This window comes from Cyclopterus lumpus, chromosome 7 (genome assembly GCF_009769545.1).
Source record: "Cyclopterus lumpus isolate fCycLum1 chromosome 7, fCycLum1.pri, whole genome shotgun sequence".
NCBI classification, from domain to species: domain Eukaryota; kingdom Metazoa; phylum Chordata; class Actinopteri; order Perciformes; family Cyclopteridae; genus Cyclopterus; species Cyclopterus lumpus.
The window spans coordinates 9010854-9036841 of NC_046972.1; the positions used below are offsets into that span (position 1 = coordinate 9010854).

At 41.5% G+C, this 25988-nt stretch overlaps 4 protein-coding genes across 4 annotated transcripts in view; 2 read left to right on the forward strand and 2 right to left on the reverse strand.

Moving 5' to 3' along the window:
* si:dkey-11f4.7 (piezo-type mechanosensitive ion channel component 2) overlaps positions 1-11180 on the forward strand; it is a 31632-nt gene extending 20452 nt beyond the window's left edge. Inside the window, exons 32-56 of the mRNA XM_034537364.1 lie at positions 198-287; positions 445-542; positions 817-882; positions 1074-1183; positions 1358-1478; positions 1738-1821; positions 2027-2193; positions 2382-2578; positions 2754-2915; positions 3045-3362; positions 3479-3737; positions 4637-4825; positions 4955-5141; positions 5288-5420; positions 5547-5694; positions 5801-6015; positions 6351-6509; positions 6867-7014; positions 7495-7683; positions 8256-8348; positions 8863-9032; positions 9350-9466; positions 9724-9803; positions 9980-10193; positions 10327-11180. Coding sequence (XP_034393255.1) covers positions 198-287; positions 445-542; positions 817-882; positions 1074-1183; positions 1358-1478; positions 1738-1821; positions 2027-2193; positions 2382-2578; positions 2754-2915; positions 3045-3362; positions 3479-3737; positions 4637-4825; positions 4955-5141; positions 5288-5420; positions 5547-5694; positions 5801-6015; positions 6351-6509; positions 6867-7014; positions 7495-7683; positions 8256-8348; positions 8863-9032; positions 9350-9466; positions 9724-9803; positions 9980-10193; positions 10327-10582 — 3970 coding nt within the window. The 3' untranslated portion in view covers positions 10583-11180. The remainder of the gene's footprint in view (positions 1-197; positions 288-444; positions 543-816; positions 883-1073; positions 1184-1357; positions 1479-1737; positions 1822-2026; positions 2194-2381; positions 2579-2753; positions 2916-3044; positions 3363-3478; positions 3738-4636; positions 4826-4954; positions 5142-5287; positions 5421-5546; positions 5695-5800; positions 6016-6350; positions 6510-6866; positions 7015-7494; positions 7684-8255; positions 8349-8862; positions 9033-9349; positions 9467-9723; positions 9804-9979; positions 10194-10326) is intronic.
* A 247-nt stretch (positions 11181-11427) lies between these two features.
* Positions 11428-12871, reverse strand: atp5f1e (ATP synthase F1 subunit epsilon). The gene is made up of 3 exons (XM_034537287.1): positions 12770-12871; positions 12308-12426; positions 11428-11605 (listed from the first exon to the last, which is right to left on the reverse strand). Coding segments are annotated over exons 1-3 (153 nt in total). The 5' UTR covers positions 12802-12871; the 3' UTR covers positions 11428-11603.
* Positions 12872-12970: 99 nt separating this feature from the next.
* LOC117733390 (PRELI domain containing protein 3B-like) lies at positions 12971-19363 on the forward strand. The gene is made up of 7 exons (XM_034537015.1): positions 12971-13049; positions 13402-13563; positions 14599-14767; positions 15161-15250; positions 16827-16897; positions 17136-17238; positions 17342-19363. Exons 2-7 carry the CDS (start codon positions 13532-13534, stop codon positions 17456-17458), a joined length of 582 nt encoding a protein of 193 aa, XP_034392906.1. The 5' UTR covers positions 12971-13049; positions 13402-13531; the 3' UTR covers positions 17459-19363.
* A 480-nt stretch (positions 19364-19843) lies between these two features.
* bpifcl (BPI fold containing family C, like) lies at positions 19844-25746 on the reverse strand. The gene is made up of 16 exons (XM_034537014.1): positions 25616-25746; positions 25332-25456; positions 25074-25176; positions 24841-24972; positions 23145-23300; positions 22991-23054; positions 22793-22853; positions 22565-22656; positions 22128-22304; positions 21981-22040; positions 21249-21416; positions 20869-20936; positions 20723-20765; positions 20561-20621; positions 20285-20361; positions 19844-20180 (listed from the first exon to the last, which is right to left on the reverse strand). Exons 2-16 carry the CDS (start codon positions 25429-25431, stop codon positions 20121-20123), a joined length of 1422 nt encoding a protein of 473 aa, XP_034392905.1. The 5' UTR covers positions 25432-25456; positions 25616-25746; the 3' UTR covers positions 19844-20120.
* Positions 25747-25988: the final 242 nt, after the last annotated feature.

The window sequence follows — 25988 nt, forward strand, 5'->3', positions numbered from 1 at the left end:
CATGACACATTTCAGCCTCCCAGGGCAACAACTACCAAAGGGTGGGGAAACTTTTGTGGACCATCCTACTGACAGACAAAGGGAGCTATAGAGCGTCCGGTCGCAGCTAAAACACACGCAGCAGTGATGAAATGAACAGATGGCGACCTCAACAATTTAAGTAATGCTCGGTTCCTCTCCCTCTCTCTACCTCCAAGGGGCGCTGAGCTGTTTGAGGCCAGAGTGAAGAAGCAGATAGCAGTCAGACTGGAGATGGAGAAGAAATCTGTGGAGACACTGAAGAAACAGTAAGACACATTAAACAGTGTACAGTCAGTACGAAATGCATTTGCAGTGCAACATTCACTGTTCTGACTGTGAATAAATGAATAAGCTGACTTTTATTGTCTCAGGGAAAAAGTAAACAGTGATTAGCTAACTTGCCTTTACACTCTCTTCCTCTAGGATGGAGAAGATCAAATCTAAAGAGAAGAGTGGTCCTAAAGCAGCACACAAGCCAGCTCTCCCTGCTGATCAGGAGCAGGAGGCACTGCGTAACACAAGTGAATCTATTTTCTGTTTCTACTGTTACAAACCAACAAAGCATGTGCAGTGTAATACCACACTTTTTAAAAGCAAATTCTATCTATTATTAAAGCTCCAATCGTCTATATACATTTGAGCTAAATTTCAGACACATGATTGAAGTTTATTTTTACGGTGAAAGATCATTTTGAGTCAACACGGGCTATATACTTCTCTTCAGTCTTTATCATTGAAAAGGAGAAAATCATCAAATATCTGTGATGAGTAAACTGACTGATTTGCGTTTCCCAGGTGATGATGAGAAGGCAAAGAAAGATGCCGGAAAATGGTGGAAGCCTTGGGTGTCTCAGCCTGGAGGTGAGCAGCAGCACCACCCAACATAAACACTGCTCAGTGCTAAGAATGATCTGATATTTCCTATCACATATCATCTCAACAGGTTGTGTAATAACACAGTAGCCACTGAGCTGCTGTATTGGCCAGCTGTGGATCAGGCTCAAGAGCTCAACATGAATGATGCGGCTTTGACACTGTTCTGTTTCATGCAGTGGAAAACAACTGTGGCTACCACCTGTTTGAAAGTGACAGTGAGGAGGAAGAGGAGGAAGTTACAGAGAAGAAGGACGAGGTACCAGCACCAAAGAAATCTGCTTTCCAGGTAAGAGCCAGAAAAAAAACTGAAACATGAAACTAACGACAAAAGAAAAGGACACATACATGCTGTTCTATATGCTTCAGGATCATCCTTTAAAAGGGAACACAGAGAGTTGTTAGTGTGTTGATGTTGTAACATCATCAGTTGACGTGTGTATCTGTGTCTTTGATATCCCAGTTGGCCTACGACGCCTGGGTTACCAGCTCTAAGTCGACTCTGAAGGACCTGAAAAGGGAGAAGAAAGAAATAAAGAGAGAAGAGAAGAAGAGAGCAGAGAGAGAGATGCAGAGACAGCAGGGTGAGCGAGCATCATGTGGTGGTTATGAAATAGCTTCATGGTATTTTTGTTTAGTAACTTGGGCTTCACCAAACCTTTTAAGGGATATTCTGTTGTTATCATGGAGATAGAGGAGAGGTCACAAGGTCACCAGAATCCTTAGGAAGGGACCATGGATTTGACAGCGGTCTGGCCAGCAGAGTTGTGAAAACATCCTGCTGCTGTCGGACTGATGGACTAACTGTCAAAATGCTGCATCAGTAAATCTTCTTTCTTCCAGGCATTGAAAGAACGGACTCCAGTGAGGATGAACTGGATGAACACACTGAGGAGGAGGAGGAGGAGGAGGGAGAGGAGGAAAAAGGTAAACCAACATGAGCCACTGACACTCACAACAAACCACTGGATTCCTCCACCCTTCTACCACAAGTTAACTTCTGAGTGAAAGGAATACTTAGTCAATAAATTACTTTTTATATGTTATTGCCGTAATATGAACAAGCGTACAGGAGCAGGGAAACCTTTAATATGCCAACTCATTCATGCTCACCTATGTCCTCTCCCTACAGAAAACATTGTGCAGCGCGTCTTTAACACCTTGAAGTTCCTCTTGGTCTTCATTAAGTCCCTGCTTGACGACCTTACAGAGGGTCTGAACTCATTCTGTAAAGAAACCCTGGAAATCTCCAAAGTGCTGCGCTTCGAGCGTGCGTTACTCAGCCAACAGCAAAATAAGGTGAGAGGAAAAGATTTTAAGCTGATGGCTGTAAATTGAAGACAGCAGCAAAAGCACAGGTGTAACATTAAGGGTGCATCCCGTTTAGGATGTGCATGCTCACTAGCTCACATGGCTTTTGGGGACACTTAATGGACAAACAGTACAGTTGTGGGTCTGCGACACCCTTTTGCTCCCTCGCTCTACAGGGTAAAGAGGTGAGCCAGGAGAGCGTAAAGCAGTTTTATGAAAGCTGGATATCCCGTCAGAACACACTTTCATCTCAAGAAGACATCGAGGACTGCCTGCCCCCTCCCTCTCCGACTGATGTCCCCTCCTCGCGCCATGCCTATGCCAAGCTCAAGAACCAAGCCTCCAAAATGTCCTGGGGCAGCAGCGTTTCCAGGTCGGTTACTGAACACTGAGTCGGTCACATATGTACTGCTGTCTTTCATCACACGCATACATGTACTGCATGTGTAAACTTTGACAAATTAAATATGAATAGCATTATTAATGTACATGTGTATATATATATATATACACAGTCTACTCACCGGCTCTTTCCTCCTCATCTTCAGCTGCATGACAGATGAGACGATGCTCGGCTCCCGGCAGCCGACCCTGGAAGAGCTGGACGATCCTCCCGCTGTGTCGCCTGCAGCTGACAAGCTTAGGCGGAGGCTCCTGAAAACAGGCAACATTGACATGTCCTCCTTTGAGACTGTCGAACTTTCACCAAGGTGAGAGAGAAGTCTTTAAGTAAAGAGAGTCCGGTATGTGTACATATGCTATGTTCAAATGTTGCATAACCGTCTTTCCATCTGATTCTTGAGGTTGAAATGTCCCTGTCTCTATCCTTGTCTCAAAAGCTGTGAAGCTGACGTCCCACAAAAGAAGGACCACGAACAAGAAGAGGAGTATGAGGAGGACATGGAGGGGGAGACGAAACCTGAGCAAGAAGAGACAGAGGAAGAGGAACAACGAGGGGAGGAGTGTGAGGTGGAAAGTGAAGACCTGAATGACGAAGCGCAAATGAGAGAAGACAATGAATGCGCAGATTACCCAGAATGCACATTGTTGGACATCGGGGAGAGTGATGGAGAGAAAAGTCTCGACCTCATAGAATCTCTTAAACCCTTGAGTCAGGAATCGAGGAACCTTACTGCCAGTGAGCTGCTGCTTAACAAGTCAGTACGCACAGAAACGTATTAGTTGAAGGCATTTTTTATCTTTAGGGAGAGAGAGACAAGTGACACTATTATCATAATTTCTGTATTTTCCTCCCTTCCCTTCCTTTCTGCAGTATCTTTGAAAATATTGAGATCTCAGAGTCCGACAAGTTTTTTTGTACGTTGCCGAGGCCACTGAAGCTGCTGATTGCCCTTTATAACACCATGGTGTCCAAGTCAGAGATGCTGTGCTATTTTGTCATCATCCTCAACCACATGGTCACGGCTTCGCTGCTCTCCCTCATCCTGCCCATTCTCATCTTCCTCTGGGCCATGCTGTCTGTGCCCCGGCCAACCAAACGCTTCTGGATGACTGCCATTATCTACACAGAGGTAGGCTATTACAACATTAAGTGGTGAGTTTGACATGATGTTCAAACTTGAGGGGTTTTATTGCTGAATTAATATCAATTTTGGAACAAAAAGACATCACGGCTGCAATTGGTTTAATGTTTGATAGATAAATTCATTACACTTTGGAAGATTGCTCAAAATGTGTCTATTACATAGGAATGGATGTTTGCAATTCTGCATATCTTGTACTTTTATTTCGCAGCTAATAACGTTTCTTTGCTCATATTATTCTGGAGCAGCTTTATTTGGCTTCATGACCACTTACAATCTGGTCGTGGGTGCAAGTCAAGTTCATGTAATAGTGTTGGATGGTCCATAGAAATTCAGTATGGCTAATGTAGTCCTACCCCACTGATTTTACACATTAAAGTCAGTTTACTGGTCTTTTGGAGTACCAGCGCATACTGTAAGTGTATTATAATGCCTGTTGTGGCTCCAGAGAGAGCTGAATGAAGTCTGATAAATTGCCTCAATGGATTTCACTTGAGTCAGCATCGGTTGGGTTGAGACTACAATTTAGCAAATTAAAAAAAGTGTGTTAGACGACAAGCAGACACACACACACACACACTGCCTTAAACAGAGTCAGGTCATGTTCATATGCATCATGTCCTCTTAGGGTTAAAAAGAAGTGAGCTCACCAGACCTCTGGAGCCTGCTCCTCATCTCATCTCAGAATTAATGAATGGAATAAAAAACAATTTACTTTTTTCTCATATTTAGCATTCCTTTGGTTTACTAGTTCCATATGTGAACACCAAGGATAGAAAAAAAAGAACATAAATGAGTTTATGGAGAAAATATGATCTGAAATTTGGTGTTGATTCTATTGTTTCAGCTGATGCTTGATCCAGACCTCTCTTCTCTGTTTCTCTCAGCTGACTGTTGTGGTGAAGTACTTTTCCCAGTTTGGTTTCTTCCCCTGGACCACCTCTGCCTACAGAGGCATCAACGCTGAGCGGCCCTTCGCTCTGCCCAACATCATCGGGGTGGAGAAGAAAGACGGCTACGTCCTTTTCGACCTCATTCAGCTGCTTGCTCTGTTTTTCCACCGCTCTATTCTCAAGGTAACCATGAAAAGTTACCCCGCTCATTCAATTACGCCCATCTGCCGCTTCATGTCTTGCAAGGGAGCACCAGCATTGCTGCCACGCAGCTAGTTTTGCATGCTAAAGTTCAGTTTGTTGTCCATGTAGTGCCACGGGCTGTGGGACAACAAAGAGGTCGAGATGCCAGATTTCTTCAAGAAGATGAAGAAGAAAGTCGACAAGAAGAAGATGGACAGTAAAGACAAAACTCAGCGCCGGCTGAAGTTCTCTTTCCAGGCCTCCACCAACTCCATATTCTGTCGAGGAAAGAGAGGCAACTCAGCAGAATCTGATGGTGAATATTCAGAAAAGATTCAAATATAATCTGACTTCCTTTATTTTCTGTTGTCTTTTGTTTTGTTTGTTTTGTCACCGGTAGTTGACGTCAATCTCCATATATGACTAAAATGTCTCAATTACACGTTTTTTTTTTTAATGGAGACGTGAAGCCCAAGAAGCAGCACAGCAAGAACAAGAGACAGCAAAGAAACAAGGCCCCGCTGACCAGGAAGCAGAGGATTAGACAGCTGTTCAAAGAGAGGATGCTGCACGCCAAAGCTGCCATCATAGAAGTGTGCGTTGTTGCAGACAGACCTCATGACATTTTAACATTATTTTACTGATTCTTTTCTAAAATATAGTTTGTTAATATGGCAGCTTGGAGTGTTTTTGAGGCTGTATATTCTGTTTTTTTCTACAGTGCCCTTCATATTTACTTACCCATCAGACAGTTCTTCTATGACATTATCCACCCAGACTACAGTCCTGTGTGTGACGTCTATGCCCTCATGTTTCTCATCGATGTAGTCAACTTCATCGTCACTATCTATGGGTACTCGGCTTTTGGGGTGAGAGTCTGAACTGCTTGTCAGCAAACCAACAATATACACTCTTTAAATGCATGTTATGTACAGTACGACACAATCAATCATGCTGATCTTTGTCTGTCTGTAGAAATATTCGGCCGTAGCAGACATCACAGAGTCTCTCTCAGAGGACCAGGTCCCAGAGGCCTTCCTGGTCATGCTGCTCATGCAATTCGGCACCATGATAGTGGACCGGGCTCTCTACCTGAAGAAGTCCCTGCTGGGAAAGTGTGTTTTCCAGGTGGCGCTGGTGTTCGGCATACACTTCTGGATGTTCTTCATCCTCCCCGGGGTCACGGAGAGGTCATCAACTGTCATTCTCCTCATTTGTTAATTTAGTTGTAATTCTCTTATTCTGCATTTTTTATTAAGGGCCTGTGTGCCATGAAATAAAGGGTTTGACAAAAAGTAGTAAATCGAAGAATGAATCCTGGACTAAACTAACGCACACTTACTTATGTCATATACATGTAACTTCCATCCTTAATTCCGGTTGTACAAGATTCAATTTGTATAATTGGAATAAATGGAGGGGAAGAGAACGATGAAAGATGCACACAAAAAAAGGAAAGAGTTGTATCTTAGATATTATTTTCCTTGATATTGCCTTATCTCATCATGTCTTTTTTGCTCCACAGGAGGTTCAACAGAAACTCTATTGCTCAGCTCTGGTACTTTGTCAAGTGTATCTACTTCGGCTTGTCTGCCTATCAGATCAAATGTGGCTACCCAAACCGCATCCTGGGAAACTTCCTCACCAAGAACTTCAACTACCTGAACCTCTTCCTCTTCCAAGGGTAAGAGAACAGTTAATGGCTTTAATAAATACAAATAGCTCCTGAAACAGCATGAAGTTATTGTAACGTAACACTTTGGTAGCACTTAAATGGCTCTTACTGATAGCACTTTGTAGTTTAACTTTATTGAAGAAATTGTACTTGCTTGATTCTTGTTGTTCTGAGTTTGAAGTCGTGGTTTAATGCACTTATTGTAAATCGCTTTGGATAAAAGCATCAGCTAAATGACATGTAATGTAATGTAATGTAACGTCATTGAATCGGATACCTTTTCTACACTTTAAACACGTGTGAGAACGTGTTGAGAGTGTTTGGGGCTGTGTGGTATTTCAATTCTCCTGTCGTCTCCTCATCCAGGTTTCGTTTGGTTCCCTTCTTGACGGAGCTGAGGGCCGTGATGGATTGGGTTTGGACTGACACCACTCTGTCTCTCTCCAGTTGGATTTGTGTTGAAGACATCTATGCAAACATATTCATCCTCAAATGCTGGAGGGAGTCCGAGAAAGTAATTGAGAGTGTATAGTACACACACCGCTCGCTGTACTATTACTACAGCACTCAAAGTTTATATATTTGAATCATATTTATGGAGCATTAAGTACTAGTATCATACTCTGCTTTAAAATGTTAATTTGTAGCTGCAAGGCTGTTTTTACTGGCATCCAGGTTCTCCCTTCCTTATTGGCAGATAATAATGAATTCATAATAATTGATAATATATTCATATTTATTTACTATCTATTTAACTATTCTGTGGACCAGTAAATTACTTAGTATTAACAGTAAAAATACTAATAGTATTCTGGTTAGAGCTTCTAAAATAAGAGGAAGTATCAAATAAATACCTATACATTTATAGCTGCTGGTCAGACAAATTATTCAATTTAAAGTCCTCAATATGATAAGTTGTGACAAACATTCGTCTTTTTAAACTTTTCTCTTTGTACGGTGAGAACTGCGGTCATTTAATTGTAATTCCTTCCAGAAATATCCCCACACTCAAGGGCAGAAGAAGAAGAAGGTGGTGAAATATGGGCTCGGAGGATTCATCATCTTCGCTCTCATCAGCATCATCTGGTTCCCGCTCCTCTTCATGTCGTTGGTCCAGTCGGCTGCCGGAGTGACCAATCAGCCGGTGGAAGTCTCCATCCAGCTCAGCATCGCAGGATATGAGGTCCGGATGGAAACAGCTTTACTTAACTGTGTGCTTGCTTTCAACTTTGAGTGATTTCATGTTTTTATTCTAAAACACTAAAGCTTATTCTCATCGAGGAGTTCTTGCTTGTAAAAGGAGGAACAGCGAAGACGTGTTTCGCTTGAAATGCTACAGTGAAAGTTTAACACAAAAAACATTTCACTTAAAACCAAAAATGTCAAACTAATGGTGACGCCACAGGATAAGTCAGTGGATCGCTAAAGTCCATGAGTGTATACACAAAATTGCTTAGTGTGACGACCGCTACCACTTCCCCTCAAGAGTTGTTTCCCAGATACCTGGTGGCAGGAGGTAGTTCGGGCTAAGTGTGTATTTGTTAAGATATTTCAGTCTGGACCAAATGAGCAGACTGACAGACAGACAGCCACCTCGAGAGCCAAAGACAACAACCCCTCGCCTGCACGGCCATCAGGGTTCATAACATGATAACGTTTCCCCCCTAGCTGTGCTGTCCAGGCGCGCGTCATTGTCCATGTCCAGTGTTTGTGTGTATGTGTAACTGTTGAGTGCGTCTAATTGTGTTCCCACAGCCTCTGTTCACCATGAGCGCTCAGGAGAAGAACTTGGTTCCGTATACAGAAGCTGGATTCAACAGACTCACCAAGGTCTACGCGACCCATCCAGTAAGATTGAACCGTAAACACCAAACTGAGACCACCAGAAATGGGACAAGGAACTAATACAAATTTATGGCGTTTCTACTGTATTTGTAGAATATGCAATACTTATCTTAATCATAATAACTGCCGGTGGCCATGAGGGAGAGACCCTCTATTTTTGTAGTTGTATGTTCATGTACAGTAGATGTAAACTTCTGTGGGTGACTTCTTTTTTTGTCAACTTGTGAGTTTTAGTGATTTTGTAAGAATTAATTGTAGGGTAGCCTAACTGTTTATGTGAAAGATGGTATTTTAAGGGGGTTATTTTTTGTGGATGTCATGAAAAGGGTTTGCAGTATGTTGATACATAAACAAGTATGATGCACAGGCAAGGCAAGTCTATTTGTGAGGCACCTGTAAGCAACGGGCAATACAAACAAAAGGCAATATGGTGACATTTATTGAAATAACCGCGTTAATATAATTCCCTTCTCTCTCTCTCTCTCTCTCTCTCTCTCTCTCTCTCTCTCTCTACCAGTCCGCTATGCAGTTCATAATGAAATATGTGGTGGACGACATTGTTGTTGCTAAGATCAAGAGTGATGCCAGTCTGCTGTGGAGCATCAGCCCGGCTAGTCGAGCGGCCATGATCCAGGAGCTCAGCAACTCCTCTTATATATACATGACCTTACGCTGGACACTGCTCAGGTCAGTGTGTGTGTGTGTGTGTTTGCTTGTATTGTGATCTGTGTGTGCGTGTGTGTGTGTGTTGTTGTTTCATAATGCAGATGTCCATACATTTCTTTGTGATTCAGAAACGTATCAAGTTTAAGTTTACTAAAAAAGTTAAATTCTTAATTAATTAATTAATTAATTAATTCTGAATTCTTCATGCAGATCTCTTCATTAAACTGTTCGGTATTTTAATTCTAAAATCGTTTGGCTGGATTTTGCATAAGATGCACATCACGCTGAACGAACTTTGGTCCCTGTGCTACGTAACGCTCCTCTCCGTCACTTCTCAGGGATCCGTCCATATCAATGAATGCAGAGACGGTGGGAGAACACACCGTGAAGTTTGAGGACAAGGCCTTGAGGGAAGGGATTGTCCACATGCTGAAAGGCAACAGCAGCAAACCTTTGTGAGTGGCAGTGAACACACACACACACACACACACACAACCAGTTGGTTTTACTTGGTTGTGCTATTATTGCTTCTCGGGTTGAAATGCAGTCTGCTCACTGACTAGAAATTACACCTGCGAGTAATGGCTAAAATTAAGTAAACTTTAAAAAATACCTTAGTAATAAGCATGACACTATAAGAGCTGAAATATTATTGTATGTACCCAGACAGTCTCATTGCAACATGTTTTCTTCATCTTATTCTGTCCTGTAGGATCATTAATTCTCTGCTACCAAAGTTCATCAGGGGTCCCAAAGGACCAGAGTCCAAAATGGCAACCAGGATGACAGTCGGTTAGTTACAGTTTATTGTTTCTTGACCATACTACAGACTTTTTCCCCGTGAATTATAGCTGCATTGTACTGATACTATTCAAAGGGATCCATCTTGGACAAATACCAGGTGATGATCCATCGATCTCTTGTTTAAAACATGCAGTTTGTTTGAACCCCGGCACGTCTTCCCTCAGCGCACTCGGACCGTACAGACCTCCAGGCCCTGGCTTTCTTCAGGCCCATGTCAGTCCAACTTCAACAGATCAACGGAGGGTCAGACCAGTGGTGGGTGGTGGAGGAGTGCTCCCCTGTTCTCGCCTTTTCCAACCACAAGTGTCACAGCATCGAGATAGTGGTGTTAAGTGACAAAGTCAGCCCCTCCAGCCTGGGCTTTCTGGCTGGTCACGGGTAGGTAACAAGACCTCTCACCAGCATGATGACGGTAAAACTCTCCAGCTGTTATGCGCTCACAGCGGTATCTCTCTCACATCGACTTATTCAAACATGCCCACTCTCTCTGCTCCTCTCCTCTCCACCACAGCATCGTAGGCCTGTACATGTCGGTGGTGCTGGTCATCGGAAAGTTCGTCAGGGAGTTCTTCAACGGGATCTCCAGGTCCATCATGTTTGAGGAGCTCCCGTGTGTGGACCGGGTCCTGAAGCTCTGCACGGACATCTTTGTGGTCCGCGAGACGGGAGAGATGGAGCTGGAGGAGACGCTCTTTGACAAACTGATCTTCCTCTACCGATCGCCAGAGACAATGATCAAGATGACCAGGGAAAAGAAGGACAGCTAGGGTTTGGTGGAGTACCATCCGTTAGTACGGGACATGGAGGGTGAAATGACGCCTGTGGATGTGTTCACACTAAACTCCCATCACTCAAAATTAATGTTTCAACATGAGTGCAATTAAAATGGAATTTGTTGCAAATGGAGCAGCCGGGGGAACTTGTGATTTATTATCCAGTTGTAATTAAGAACCCCGCTGAAGTGCCGCTGAGCAAGAGTTAAGATTCAGACTAATCTTGACCTCTGACATACATGGAAAGGGAAATCAGAGATCAGCGTGCATATAAAAATGGACAAACAGTCATACTAGAAGAAGTATTCATAAATACAAAAACTATTTCCCTGGTTTGCTTGTAGTTTTATTTAGCTCATTAATCTGGAATTCACTTGTCATGATAGTTTGTTTACGGACATTGATTAAATTCATGCTCTATCGTGTGCCTGCATCATACACAATGACATGTCAAAGTAATTTAGAAGGCACTAAAAAAAAATTAAAGAACTGCAGTTAAAACAAATAAAGTGCTGCCACTTATTTGCTGTGGAATACTTGTTTTCCAGTCCACTGGGAAATGCATGCATTTCTAATGATTTTGGATTCAGATCTTTACAGAACACACAACACCCTGTTCCCTACACCTCTTACAGCATCAATGACAGTTCAACAAACCATTGATATACTCATGGATCAGCACAAGTACATCTGTAAATACCAGATTTCTGTAAATGACATGTACTACTGTACTGATTTATACCAAAATAAAAATAGTTACAGACTAATGTATTAGTGTCTCGTTCTGCAGTGTTGTAAATACTAGATTCACCAGAAGACAAGAATCCAAGGACACAAAATGTATTTCCAACAGACATCTTTAATACGATTTTAAATTACAAATGAAAGTACAATAATTTCATTCCGGTCATCTTGATGTCATCCATCTTTTTTTTTGGTCCTGTCCATGGTGTGCAGGACTGGACAGTGAAAGGACCTCACAACTCAAGGTACAACTATACATCACAGCCTCAAATCCTGGAGGGAAAACAGAAAGAAAAGGATAGAAACATTACTAAATATATAATTGTGAAAATGATATGGCTTCCCAAACAGAACGTGAGAATCATTCATACAAGTGAGTCAGGTTTAGAGTTTGTCTACTTGGACAGTAAACTCAACTTCTAAAATGTATTTGGATGACAAACACATTACTTACTTCCAGTCAGTAGAGTTTTAGTTAAAAATATATAGTAATTTGAATTGTACCCCATGTGAACGATGTTGTCTTGGTTGACATGTACCAAAAGACTCATTCAACCCAAACCTCAATTTGTCTAATTATTTGTTACTTGGAGATTAAGATTTTTCATACAAAAGACTTTTCATGGACGTTTCCAGGTAACTCATATTGAAAAGATAATGCATTGTTATATATGTAGCTACTCATTAGTATATGAATTCATTAGAAATCACCACCTTGATAAGGCACAACGTTAAAACGATGCCTACAGGTTTCAAAATGACGATACAGCACTCTGAAAGGTCACTGATGATCCTGTATGCAGCAGATAATTATTCTTTCATAAAGTTAGGCTGCACGTCTTTCACTTGTACTTGAAGACTCAATGTCACCGCCGCCTGACCTCGTCACACACCGGGGCCCACGGTGACTTTACGTGCCGCTAGGAGCAACGTTTCTCTCTACTGCTGCTAACCTATAACATTTGATCAACTTACATTTTTTGGGTTTTAAGACCTTCAAGTTGGCCTCTGCGGCCTTCAAAGCGACGGCTTGGAACTTCGGCTTCATCGCCCCCCGCACCGCGCTGGCGCAGATAGCGGAGAAGCGGATGTAGCTGCAGGGAGAAATCACTCGTTAGCCGCGTGCTGAAGGACAATGATACTGACAGTACAAACACACATGTGCCCCCAATGACACATATTAGTGAAGCCCATGCATTATCAGAAAGAGCCCCGTCATGGACGGTTATCATCTAACGTTAGCTCCGCAGTCTAAACGCACGAGTGAAGCTAACAGTGAACTAAAGCTGGGCCATGTCGCCCTCTGAGCATTTAATAGACACAACAACACGGATTTCACGAAAGTATTCAGTTCAAAGAACTCATAAATTACAGTAACGTGGTAAACACTGAGCACAAAGCTAACTGTTTACATATAGAATATATTACTATTTGTACCTGAGGCCTGCCTGTCTCCAGTATGCAACCATCTTGTTCGTGTTATGGCTTCAAGGACAGGTCGGATATGTGCGTGATGACGACATTTGAGATACGTCTGGTCTTTCCTCCGCCCAATAAGAACCGTGTTTGGTCATGATTGACAGCTTTGACGGCCACTTGTCCCGCCTCCAGACAACACCTCAACCACTCTTTTTCTTCTTCTTTATTTCTTGATGACATCTCACACAGTAGGTTGATTGTAAATGTACCTTTAGATTATGTGGTGCCAATAATTGAAGTAAGTTACCTTTACACATTAAATTGATAGGTAGTCACCAAATATAACGAGTTGTAAAATAAGATCAAATTGCTTATAGGACAAATAATGCCAATTTATTGGATTCCTATTATAGCTAGAATTTCCGTATAAATAGGATGCACCGTTTTTAATTATGCATTAAGATATTGCAATGTGTTTATTTGGAGTAACAAGATCAGATGATGAAATACTCAAATTAATAAAAAGTTTCATGCAGGATTTGTTGGGGCATATTACATTTATTTACCCGTGAAACCAATTTGAGTATAAGTGTACGTTAATAATAAAGCGGATGTGCTTTAGTAACGTGAAGGATTGTTCTGGATGTCAGGGTGCAGCGCCTGTCTCTGCCACCAGGGGGCATGTCGTCCTTTTAAGGTCGTCTCCTTCGGCTCCTTCCTTCCTACCCGCGGTCACGCTGTCACCGGCGCCCGAGCCCTGACGGACAAGAGCCTCGCAAAATGAAGATCTGGGCTTCAGAGCACATTTTCAAGTGAGTAGTTCTCCGTCTGTGATGAAGCCTTTTGTATCTGTTGAGTGAGACGTGTTTGCGGGTTCCCTTGAACGTCACTAGCCTCCTTAGCTGCTAAGGGTGCACGTAAGTTAGCGTCAAAGGTTACGTGATTTACGGTTAACTGCAACTTCAGGTTAGCTTACTCAACCGTTTCTCATTCATGTCCGTAATCGCGTTCAGTAAATGCAGTTTTACTTGTTACTTGTTTGAGCTGCTTTAGTCAACGTTAGCTTTCGGCTGTTAGCTTGAAAGCTAACTTGGTTATCAGATGCCGTAAAGTAATCTCGTCTGTGACTTTCACATGTGAGCGCATCGAGACGTTTCCGCCACACGTTAGCTGATGATAATATATATATATATAGGGGGTTATTGTGGTGTGTCTTCACGGGGACAACGTTTGCGGCTGAACCGGGATCATTGTTGCGTAACGGTCCGTCTGTCTGTCAAACGAGACCGTGTGTGCGTGTGTGTGTGCTCGCTCGTCAGACTAGTGTGTGAGGAACAATGGTGCGGTCGGCTTTTTGTCCCTTTCCATAAGTTTCTCGTTGAATCCGCGGTGCTGGGTGGAGGGGCGTTCCTCGTCCTCCTGTCACAGTATGAATATCCAGGAGATTCCTCCATTTTGATTCCGCACCTGTCTTTTAATATTGACTATATGAAATTGGATCTATTTAGAAAATACCGTATCATATTTTCCCCTTGAATCCTGTGCATAAGGAATGAACTTCAAAGTTATTTGTTTGTCAGCTTTTGCCCAACATGCAAGAGTTAAGTGGTGAAAATTAACAGATTTAAAGTTCTTAATTTCAATCATATTCAGTCACGTTTATCTTGCAAAGCAGATGGATTCTTGCGCTATCACCTGAAGCAATACACTTTGTTTTATGTGTGTCTGTGTGTGTGTGTACATGTATTATAATGTAATAGTTGGCTAACATTGACAATCCGCAGTCCTTTTCCAAAGTGTTAAGTTACCGTTCAGAACTTGCTAAATGTTAATACTGGTTTTGACAGCCATCCATGGGAGACGGTGACCAAGGCGGCGATGCAGAAGTACCCCAACCCCATGAACCCCGGCGTGTTTGGTGTGGATGTCCTGGACAGAAGCGTGGACACAGAGGGCCGGTTACACAGCACCAGGCTGCTCAGCACAGAGTGGGGGCTTCCCGCCATGGCCAAGTCTGTAAGTCAGATGATGAGAGAAACTCTTGAGCTGCTGCTTTCTTTTGATCGATAAAAGGCTTGTTGAAGATGAACTCCACCTGGACTAATCTTAATAACATAATATAATCACAGCTGTGTTTATGGTCTGCCAGCTGTATATACATCGTCTGCCCAAATTTGAATGCTGGTCTCTTAAGCTAAAGAAATTAATAACACAACTTGATAGTTAAAATACATGACAATAGAATACATTATTATGTGAGATATTGAGACCGTAAAGGCTCAACATAGTTATTTAAAGAATCCTCACATCCCAATTGTTGGTAAAAGTTTTGTGCCTGTCCTGAACAGCCAAATGTAATGTTTTAAAAAAAAAAAAAAAACAATCCTGGGTTGTGTCCTTTTTCTGCAGCTCATCGGGGTAACGAGAACATGCACTTATGTTCAGGAACATTCAGTTGTGGACCCCAGAGAGAAGAGCTTTGAGCTGAAATCTACAAATGTAAGTAGTCCTGTCATTATTGTTAATTTGTGCACTTTCTGTAAGAACCACTGAACAGTGACGCAAAGAGTGAGTGCCAGTGGGACAGAAAACAAACTCATTCAGATATGTTGATGGAGTGTGGCGGACATCCAGCGGCTGCATCGCTGGAAAGAAAATGTGCAATTCCCTTTTTATATTTAGTATTTCATCTAGCGTGTACATTGCAATTTAGGAATTTGGCAGATACCTAATTAATTTTAAAAAGTTAATCAAGAGCATCCTTCCTATTACCTTTTTTTTTTTTACAAGAGCTGTATCATGATATGGATGGAGGCCTGAATTTCTTTCCTCTTTTTTTAAAGATAATATTTATAATAAATTCTTTACAGATTACATATGTATGTTTGTTTTTTCCCTTTTTAAGAGAGAGACATGCGAGCAGAGTTCAACAACCGGTATTGAGAGATGTTTTGCATGTCATATAAGTGGTATTAAACCACCTGTTTACGCCTTTCCATCCAGAGATGGCGTCATGACTCTGGACGCCTTCATTAAATCTGTGGTTCTGAGACTCGCCGGGTGCTCAGACCCACAGAGTCTGGCTCCCTGAAGGCGACGCTTTAATGTTACGTTTTTTTACAGTTTTGAGATAAAATAGCTGTGTTTGAGGATGTTTGTTGTTGTGCTTAACAGAATGCTTAGCAGTTGTTTTGGTGTTTTTATTTATTTCCACCATGTGACGAGACCCTGAAGCTGTTGCACTGGCAAAGGATAGATTCTAACAACGGTTCCCTTTCATCCGTTTCGGGAGATACTCTAGTTATAACTTTAGTTAAGCCATCGTATCTCATATTTTAAGGTTTCTAGACCATAAAACTTTTTTTGTGGACATCTTATGGCCCATTTTCCACATTAAGCTCTTAAATCTACAAACAATGCACTGATTTTCCGTCACAAATCCACATAAAATAGTCCGTGATCCTAATCTCTGCCAGTCAATCAGTTTTACAGCAGATGACGATATTTCGTTCCTTTTTTGAGAAACCTCATTGATCACTGGGATCATCCCCCCGAAGCTCCTGAAGGGACCGTTAAAACATTCGACTCTAAAACTCTCCAGGAATGAAAGAAAGATTCACACTTTGTCTTTTCACACATTTTTCTTTAGAGGATTCTCAGGCAAAGGTGAACCAAACCGACCTTTTGACCCTGGACTGACACTCGTTTACACTCATTTGAAAAGCCTGCATCGAACATCACACATCTATACGTCTATACACTCGACACCACGCTCTCTGGTCTTAATGTTCTGCATCGGTACTCATTTAGAGATCATTATCTCTGTGCATTTGCGGCATTATTTCTAATGGAACTTTCATATCTCTGGAAAAACTCAATTGATTTTGTTTGTTCAAATGTCCACTGAATTTTAACATGATTTGTTAATGTTATCAGTTGCACCTGTGTTTTTCCTGCTATAACACGTTCACCACGACAACGGTCTCGTCGAGCAAGAGGATCAATGTCTGGGGCAAAATGTACATATTGTAAGTGAGAGACGTAGACTAACTTTGACTTTGTTTGGTTCATGCAGATCTCCTTCACTAACCTGGTGTCTGTGGATGAGAAGTTGACGTACAAGCCACATCCGCAGGATCCTGAAAAGTAAAGGACTCCATTTTTATTTCACCCGTGATATTTCAAAATGATTTATTTAGGTTATTTCTAGTTTGGTCTTTTTTTTTATGTGTGCTTTTTGGATCAAAATTTCTTGCAAAAAGATGTGCTTTTGTTCGCAACATTTATTTTGTCTTTTTAATTGAAAGATTATAAAATGACTTGACTTTAACTTTCTGTCGACTGTTTTATGACCTTTCTTTTATTTGTGTAATTGTGTTCTCAGGACGGTGCTGACACAGGAAGCTCTGATCAGTGTGAAAGGCATCAGTCTGAGTAGCTACCTCGAGGGTCTCATGGCCAAGACCATCTCTACAAACGCCGGCAAGGTGAAGCCGCCCTTTTTTTAAATCCTCCTCACAACTCATCCCATCTCTCTTCATAGCAATGTGCCGGTTATGTTTTGTAATACTCTCCCTCTCTCTGTCTCAGGGTCGGGAGGCAATGGAGTGGGTCATCAGGCGATTAAACACAGAAATCGAGGAGTTGGCGGCGACCGCTCGTGGAACTTTACGTGCTCCGATGGCGGCAGCAGTCACAGACAAATGATCCCAGCCGTCCCACTGCTCTCTCCACCATCATGAACCGATGGATCTCCTCAGACATTTCCCCTCACCTAATCTGCCAGCACGGCCTAATAACCGCACTAATAACCCATTCGTTGGCCCCAAGTACGTTTTGTTTCTGTGCGTTTGTCCCGCTTCAGAAGTTGGCGCAGACAAGTTTGATACTCGCCACTGTGGGCAATGACGGGGAGTGTTGAGCTGATGACAGTAAAAAAACAACAACAACAAAAACAGGGTTGAATTGGACTGCACTTGAAGATCATAGGACTTAGTCGTGTGATGTTAAAGCTCTTTCTTTTTTTAAATTCACATAGTGCCTCCACATTTCATTAATGTTCTTCTTGTCCGTCTTCCCCCCCCCCTTCATCTTGACCTTTTCATCTCTCCAATGTTTTCGTCTTTCTCGTTTCCAAATCTTCTCAGTAAGTTGAGTATTGTGAACAGCTGAAATGAAGTCCCTTTTCCTGAATTGGCCCACCTTGCTTTGTACAGCCGAACTGACCAAATGATCTCCAAAGCAAAACGTCACAAATGCAAACGGTCCGTATTAAGATCAACCACTGCTTCAGCGACCGTTTCTTGGGATATCGAACCTCCGGGCTTTTTATTCTCCACAGTCATGTGAGGTCAGCTACTGAGCAAGCTGACAATCCAGATGAGTGTGCGGCCTTTTGCACCAACTGGACTTTCTCACAGATGGATTTGCTGTGAGCTGCAGCCATCGGGGTTGAGACAGGACGGCCCGTTAGTGGGCGTACTTCCACGGTGCTGTAACACTTGATGTACTTGTCCAGTTCTGATACAACTGACACTCTTGTGCCGTCAGGTGGAACTCTACCATCATGGTGGATTGGTCTTCATTCTGGTCATACAAAATACTTTATTTCTTGGAGTCTTTCTTGCCTTTTGTTCTTACTTTCTCTTCCACTGTTGTGCTGTGTGGTTGTGTTACAGATTAAGAATGTGCGTTCTGAATGTCTAACTTATTTTCAGCATGTCTACTGAAATGCACTTAAATAGGTAGGAAGTCCTCAAAGTGCAGAGTTTCAAAAAGAGGCTGTGAAACTTGTGTTGTGAACGTTCAGCAGTGTTGTAGGAGGAGCTCTGCAGGGTTGCGTTCAGGAGTGCAAACAGAAAATGTCAAGATTTAAGTAATTGATGATTTTAATACCCCAAAACACTTTTTATTTATTATCATGAACAAACCCTCTGTTCCTTTTCTTAATATCTATAGATGGTGGTATTTAAAGTATATTTGTATCGGTGAACATTAACAAAGACTGTTAATTGTATACTATATTTACCTTCTTTATCCCACATCAGACTCTCAGGTTGACTTCAGTTCGGTTTCCCCGTTTGCTCCCTTCATCGAGAACGTTGTTTGCTTTCCCCTTTTTTCTGCTCTTCTCCTCCTTTTGGAATTTTAACTGGGACAGATTTACGTTTCAGGGGTTTGTGGTACAATGGAAGCTACTTGAAAATGTCTGTTAATTAAACTTGGCATCACAAGTCTTCAACGATGTGTCACAGTTGGCATCCTGCTCCACTGTCATCGTCTCAGTTTAGTAGATCTCTGTATACAATAGGTCTTTTTTCTTTTCTTTTTCCCCCGTCCTGCTTCCAGTACAGCAGAGTTTCTATTTAAATGTGTTCATAATGATCTAACGCCTCATCGGGTCCAGCTCGGGATCAAGCCGCTTGAAGCCAGCTGATTACCTCACAGTGTTTCATTGCGTGTTTATTCTGTGAACATTTTAAGAATAGTGGCTGTACATAAGCTTATATTTATATTGTGGCAGTGTTACATTCCAAGAATGTGAACATGAAGGAGGATCTAAAGAGTGCACACTGAAATGTTTCAAAATAAAGAGATGGCATTGTTTCATGAGTGGTGGTGGTGGTGGTCCTTTTTTCTTTTTAAATGTGTGAACTCTTGAGGTTTATTTAACTAAACAAAAAAACATGTGGATCCCCTTAATCAACCCCTTCCAATGAACAAAGACGAATTCAATTCGATTGTTACTAGTCTGAAGGATTTTGTCATTGTAGCCTCGGACGTCATTCAAAATATGCAGGTAATTGGTTCCTGAAAGCCATTGAGACTAGTGGGAAATATGATAAATGGATCTTAAATTCATATACAAAAAAAAGGCAAATAAATCTAGATTCATATATAATGGGGTTCAGAATTTGTTTTAAATAAAAGTTAAAATATCTTTAAAATTAAATGAGGTCCTCATGCATACTGTCAATGTTATCTCCCTCAATTTGCATTTTCTTTTAGAATATTTACAGTTTAAATGTGATGCGTTATAACAGTGACACACGGCATGCAGTCCAACACCAGCATCTACGATATGAAACAATATCAGAATGCAAAAATATAATTTTAATACATTGTTTCAAACTTAATTCATAAAGAAGAACTGCAACTGTTAATTGGACATTAATCCTGTAGGTGTGTATATTGTGATGATGTACTGCAGCAAGGCTTGTTAATCATTTACAGTCCAGAACACACTTCTATCGTGACGTGTCAGATATCGACACATCCAGTTTGTTCACTGGCTGAAAGTTTGAAGTATTTGAACTCAATTGAATGAAGAGCGTCCCTGATTTGTGCGTTAAACACACCACTTTGTTTGTCAGTTGAAGCCTCTGTCTGTCAGCACCACCTGAGCATCGGAAGAGATGGTTATGAATCCCTGTTAAAAAATAAAGACAAAAGTCAGCCCAACAAGTTTCTGCTAATAATTAAAATATCCTCTAAAAGCCAAACATTCACGAGTAATCTTTTTCTAACGCTGACCTTTTCAATCCCCAGGACTGTGTTGATCAGCTGTGCGTGCATCATTCTGGGTAAAACAACACCTTTGCCCAGTTCCACTGAAACAGAAAAGTTCAAGTCAATGACAATGTAGAGTCCACACTGTGTTCCGCTTGTTGGATGGTATCGGCATATTCTGAGGGACAACATGCTTTGTATCCCTCTGCGTTGCTCTTATTCATGTTATTACTTGCTGGTTATAGCGCCTGTGAAACAGCATGTGAAACTGTTGTGCTGGGAACACAGAAACAGACTCACCGTTCAGTTTTCCCACAGCTAACATCATTCCTGCCTTCATTAAGTGTTCCAATACGTCGGTCTGCAAAGAGCAACGTGAGAGTCGTTTCAGGCCCTGTATTTGTACACACTTCCTGTGACTAACTTATAGGGTCAGAGTGAGGCTGTTATGCTGTCATGTACCTCAAAGGTTCCCACTTCACTCGCCGCCAGCGTCACCGTAAAGCTGAAAGTAAGAAATGAAATTAAGATATGTCATCAGGCCCGTACTGTTAGTTTGAGTTTGTGAACTCAGGCTCGGGTGTGTTTCTAAACATGGCGACGCTCACTTCTCCAGTGTCACGGAGCCCTTCAGTCTGCCTCCAGCGAGCCACACTTTACCGCTGAGTTTGGAGTCCTGAAAGAGGTTTGAATTACAACCAATGATTATTTATCATGAATCTGTGATTTTTCCTAATTAGTCATTCATTGTTTAGGAAACCACACATTTGAGAACTGTTGGTTTGTAGTATTGTTATTTGATATATCTATTATTAATAAATGATCAAAATAGTTCTAAATTTTTTTCCTGACAAATCCTTTTAGCACTAGTTTGAATTGATCTGAATGCACTGATATATAATAGCTCTATACTTTATTCATCCCCAGGGGAGAATGTCCACTGTGGAACTACTCTGAAGCATTGTTGACCTAAAGAGGAAGTACTCACAACATTGAGTTTGAACAGCGGGGTCTGGGTACCATTTGGTTGGATGGCGAAGGCCTTAACAGCGCCCTGAAAACCCATTTGAACAACACCCGGCTGGAAGGAAAACATTGGCACTTCTCTGGCATAAATCTGCAGAGTCATCAGAAGTCCGGGAAACATCTTGGGAAGCTGCAGCGAGAGACAGAAAATAAGCTTAAAGAATAAACGCTTATGAGACGGTTGATATTCAACTTTGCCGAAATTCAAGCAGAGAGAGATACAAGACACACTACAGACTGCAGAGGGTCATGCAAAAACATTGCAAGATAGACTAATTAACATGTCAGTTAAACAAGAGTGAGTAATCAGTAACTCAAGTCAGGAATACAAGTGTGATGCAGAAAGTGAAAAATAACATGCACGAATGTTTAAATCCTCTCTTGACAGAAATGTGTTAATTAGTGACTGAGATTAAAAGAATCCATAGTTGAACAGGGTTCAACAGGTTGCATGTATTGTATGTAAATATGTTTTATTTTTCATGAATAAAATATAATAGTGTTGATTGTCCTGGGTGGCTTTGGCATTACAGCAACTTTTTCCACATACATAGTAATTTGCTAGCCGTCTTCATATCTGTGACACATGGTGCATGCTGTCATGAAGCCATTCATACAGTAAGTAAATACATATAAATACATAAATACAACTCTTCAGGGACGCCAAATGTAATCCTGATACAGATGCCCTTACCTGAGGAATGTAAGGCCCCATCCAGCTGGTGTTCAGGTGCACATGGAAGTATGGAGGTATCTGAGACGACGACACAGCATTTCTTTAACAGTAGACAAATATTAGGGCAGAGAGAGAGCGTTGCCATTGTGTTTCAGGTGCTCTTACCATGCTGTCGGTGATGAGGACCTGAAGCAGGCCAGCTGAGTAGAAAACATACGAGGCAGAGTTCAGAGTGAACTCAGACAGGCCCACTGACAGCATGTAGCCCGGCTGCTCGGGTACGCTGAAAGGCTGCGCCTCAAAGGGAGGTTCTGTATGGGTTTGGATATCGTAGAACTCTCCCTTTAAATAAAGAGTTGCATATGATCAATTACAGCTATTGATCACTTTTTTGTCGTTGTTAGTTTCTTTTCACAAGCCTTGGCCCTAACTAATAATAAATGATTGCCATAGAACATAACCTGGACATAAACGGTATACCGATAGTTCTATGTTTATACCGTCACCTTTTATTTTTAAAGATCTGCCTGAAAAGATGTGGCCAAAAGTCAGAGGCCCTCCACAATATGAAAATAGATCATATAGAGTGCGTGCATCCTTACCTTAAGACCTAGATTCATACTTGAAGCATTGATGAGGGGTATGCCGGTGAGAGGGAGGTCAAAAGTAAAGTTTTCATCCACATTCAGAGAAACTGATAAGAGTAGAAGTTAGAGATTGAATTATCTATTCATAGATTTACATTCTTGACTATTAATTTCCATTTGGACTATGTAACAGGAATCAACATGAACAGTGGTTCTTTTTGAGGATGCGGCCTGCTGCAATACCTTTCATGGCCTGTAGGTGGTACTCCAAGTTCACAATGGACTCCTCCACATAAGGGCAAACCTAAGGAGGAAAGAAACAAAGCAAATGTCCTGCAATGCTCATCACTAAAAGTCTGTACAACATGTTTCACCTGAGCATTGTCTGACAATCATACAGACAACTTTACTGATAAATCTGACAAAGATATATACACTCACTCTGGCCTCTATTTCACCCTTGATACGGCCCTTGAAATGCTCCACAAAAGGCTGGAAGATCCAACTATTGACAAATGACAATGTGGGGCTTACATCCAGACATCAGTATTTGTTCTATTCCCCTTCCTCTCCCTGCCCTGGTGATTTACTGTACCTTGCTCCACCGCGAAATTGCATGTCCACGTTTCCAACCTGAGCTTCACAGTGGACACTGGCGACAGACAGATGCCCGTCAGCATCTTTCCCCAGCTCCACCACAGAGCTCACATCCATATTAAATATAGCCATGTCGAATGATCCCCCGTCATGTCTGAAACATAAAGTGTTGTGGTGAACATTTATTCACATATCCAACGCCTCTACTGTGTGTGTGTGTGTGTGTGTGTGTGTGTGTGTGTGTGTGTGTTGTGTGTGTGTGTGTGTGTGTGTGTGTGTGTGTGGGTGTGTGTGTGTGGGTGAGAGTGTAACATACGTACACACAAATTAAGCAGACTAACATCAGTGACTTGTCCGAGTTATCACGTAGTATGTGAGCATTAGATTACGTATATTGCGTAGCAACACTATCTTCATTATAAAAGTAAAAATTCTGTTTTTCTTCTGCATTGTTTCGTTCCTTTGTTTTCTTATTCTAAATGGTGATTTGCTATTGCTGGCAACTTGCTAACATTTCAAGCCTTAGTGACCAAATAATAAATATGAGATAGAAAAAAGTTCAAAGTCACATTACAATCCTTATAATGAATAGGCACAGCTCTGTAGTCCAGACTGGACAAATTCTAAATATATAATTTGATATAAAACAGGCCTATTAAATTCCCCAGTTAGCTCTAACTTTCATTTCATGCAAGGTGCAGTGTTGTGGCGGCCCTCATTCTGGCTCCTCCCCCGACCAATTCCAGTTTTTCCTGTTGCAGATATATTTAATGTGACCTTGTCAGCATGCCAACATGTAGGCAATACAGCTGCACATTTTAACTCTGGACTGTCATGTTGGCTGGAAATTATTTTAGGAACTCCATTGTTGGCCTGACTTTGAGTGTTGTTAGTGAGCGTTAAGACCCGATCGATGAGGTGGTAAGACACAACATTAAATGGTATTATTCTGCAGCATGGTGAGCCTGTTATTCATTTGTTCATTTGTAGGTTAATCCTGCTGCTGTTTTGCCTTGACGTTTTGTTTGATTTACATTGTTAAACCAACTGGGTTTGTTTATTTGTCTTGATTCTTTTTGATATTAGTTGCACCAGTGGCCTCAACTTATATCCCATTAGTTTAGTTTATGCTGGATAGGACATTTTAGAATATTAAAGATTGGGATGTAGTTTTAGAGTTTAGTAAGGCCTTTTTATCTTAACCTGTAATAAAGAATATTTTGTAGTTCCCTGGATTCCAGTCATTATTATTATTTCCTCCCCGTATCTGTAAATGTTATTATTTTTTAATTCCTTAAATAATGCTAAATAATGATGAACGGTTTAATTAAAAAAGATGAGGACGACGTGTCATAAGAGTACAGGAGCTGAAACAAAACGCCACTGGAGACACGGTACCTTCGAGGAGACGCTTCCTTTTCTTGTTGTCCTCACATGAACTTAGAACACAAAGGCTCAATTTGAATGTGAATATCACTTCCTCATTTAGGCTTTTAGTACATTTATCTTTCAAAAATGTCCAACTGATGTGTGTCAATATAACATTTAAATTATAAGCTTTTATACTGTGGCAAAGAGGGTAATCAGATTACCTCAGGTGCTCTAAAGATGTGCCTTTTGTCTAAAAGCTGTGGGGTTACTGGCTTCACGACTCAGGGGTTCAAATGTAAGGCGGAGATCAGGGTCAAACTCACATTAGGCCAAAGTGTGTCATCCACCTGCCGCTTACTGCAACACTGAGGCCTGAGATGGAGGACTTGAACCCTGTGACGTTCTGATAGAACTCAACCGACGGCTCTGGAAAGTCACACCTTGTAATGGTCACTCTAGAGCGCACACGGGGAGAGCAGAGACAGGGGTGAGGATCTGAGTCATGTGAATATGTCTAGTGAAATAAATAATTCAAGATTGTTCAATGTAATCTTACCCGGAGAATGTGTAGTATATGCTGCCCAAGATTTTACCACTAATGTCAGGGAGGGTGACACGATCCAACCTCTCCTGAATCCATCCGGCACCTACATGCTTTGCTGGGATGAACAGTAATGTGCAGTTTTATTAGGAAACATGTTTCATGGAGCATTTTGTCTGGTTCTTTAAGAGAAGATTAATGTAGCTGCACAGCAGTCTAACACCCCAAGAAGAAATTATTAATTTGGTGAAAAACACCGTCTCATCGACTTACCGTACTGAAGTCCTTTATTAGTCAAGATGACTTGTACTGCAGGATTTTCTCCACAGGTGAAGGAGATGAGCATGAGCACCACTATCACCGGTGGGAGCATTTTCCTGGGTCCCAAGTACCAAATACTTGATACAGATAGAAATATTGGAGCGTTAAAGCACTAATAAAGTCTACACATAGAGGACACATTTCTTCTTTCACATTTAAAGATGTGAAAAATGCATTCTAAAATCAAACATGCTGCTCTCATTAGACCTGTGGTGGTGATATTATGTCGCACATACCTTAATTGCTGCAGTATTTTTGTCAAGTTGAAAGTCAGCTCCTGAATAAGCTGCTTCTCTGCCTTTGATTCATCAGCAGCTTTGGCTTCCTGTGTTAGTGAGAAGTGAAACCTACTGACATCTGAAAATATGCCAAAGATGTAGGTGTGTCTGGGTGTTTGTGTGTGTGTGTGCGTGTGTGTAGAGCGTGTCAAAAACCAAAACAATGTGTTAAGCTTTTCAAGTGTTGAACGAATCTACTTGGAGTACAATGACCAAGATGAATGTTTGTTGAAGGTTCATTTGAAGAGAAACCATTTCTGTGAACAACGTCCTCATTTCTAAAAAAAAGGCCTGTCATGGCCCACCAACATAAAAAGGAAGTGATAATCGC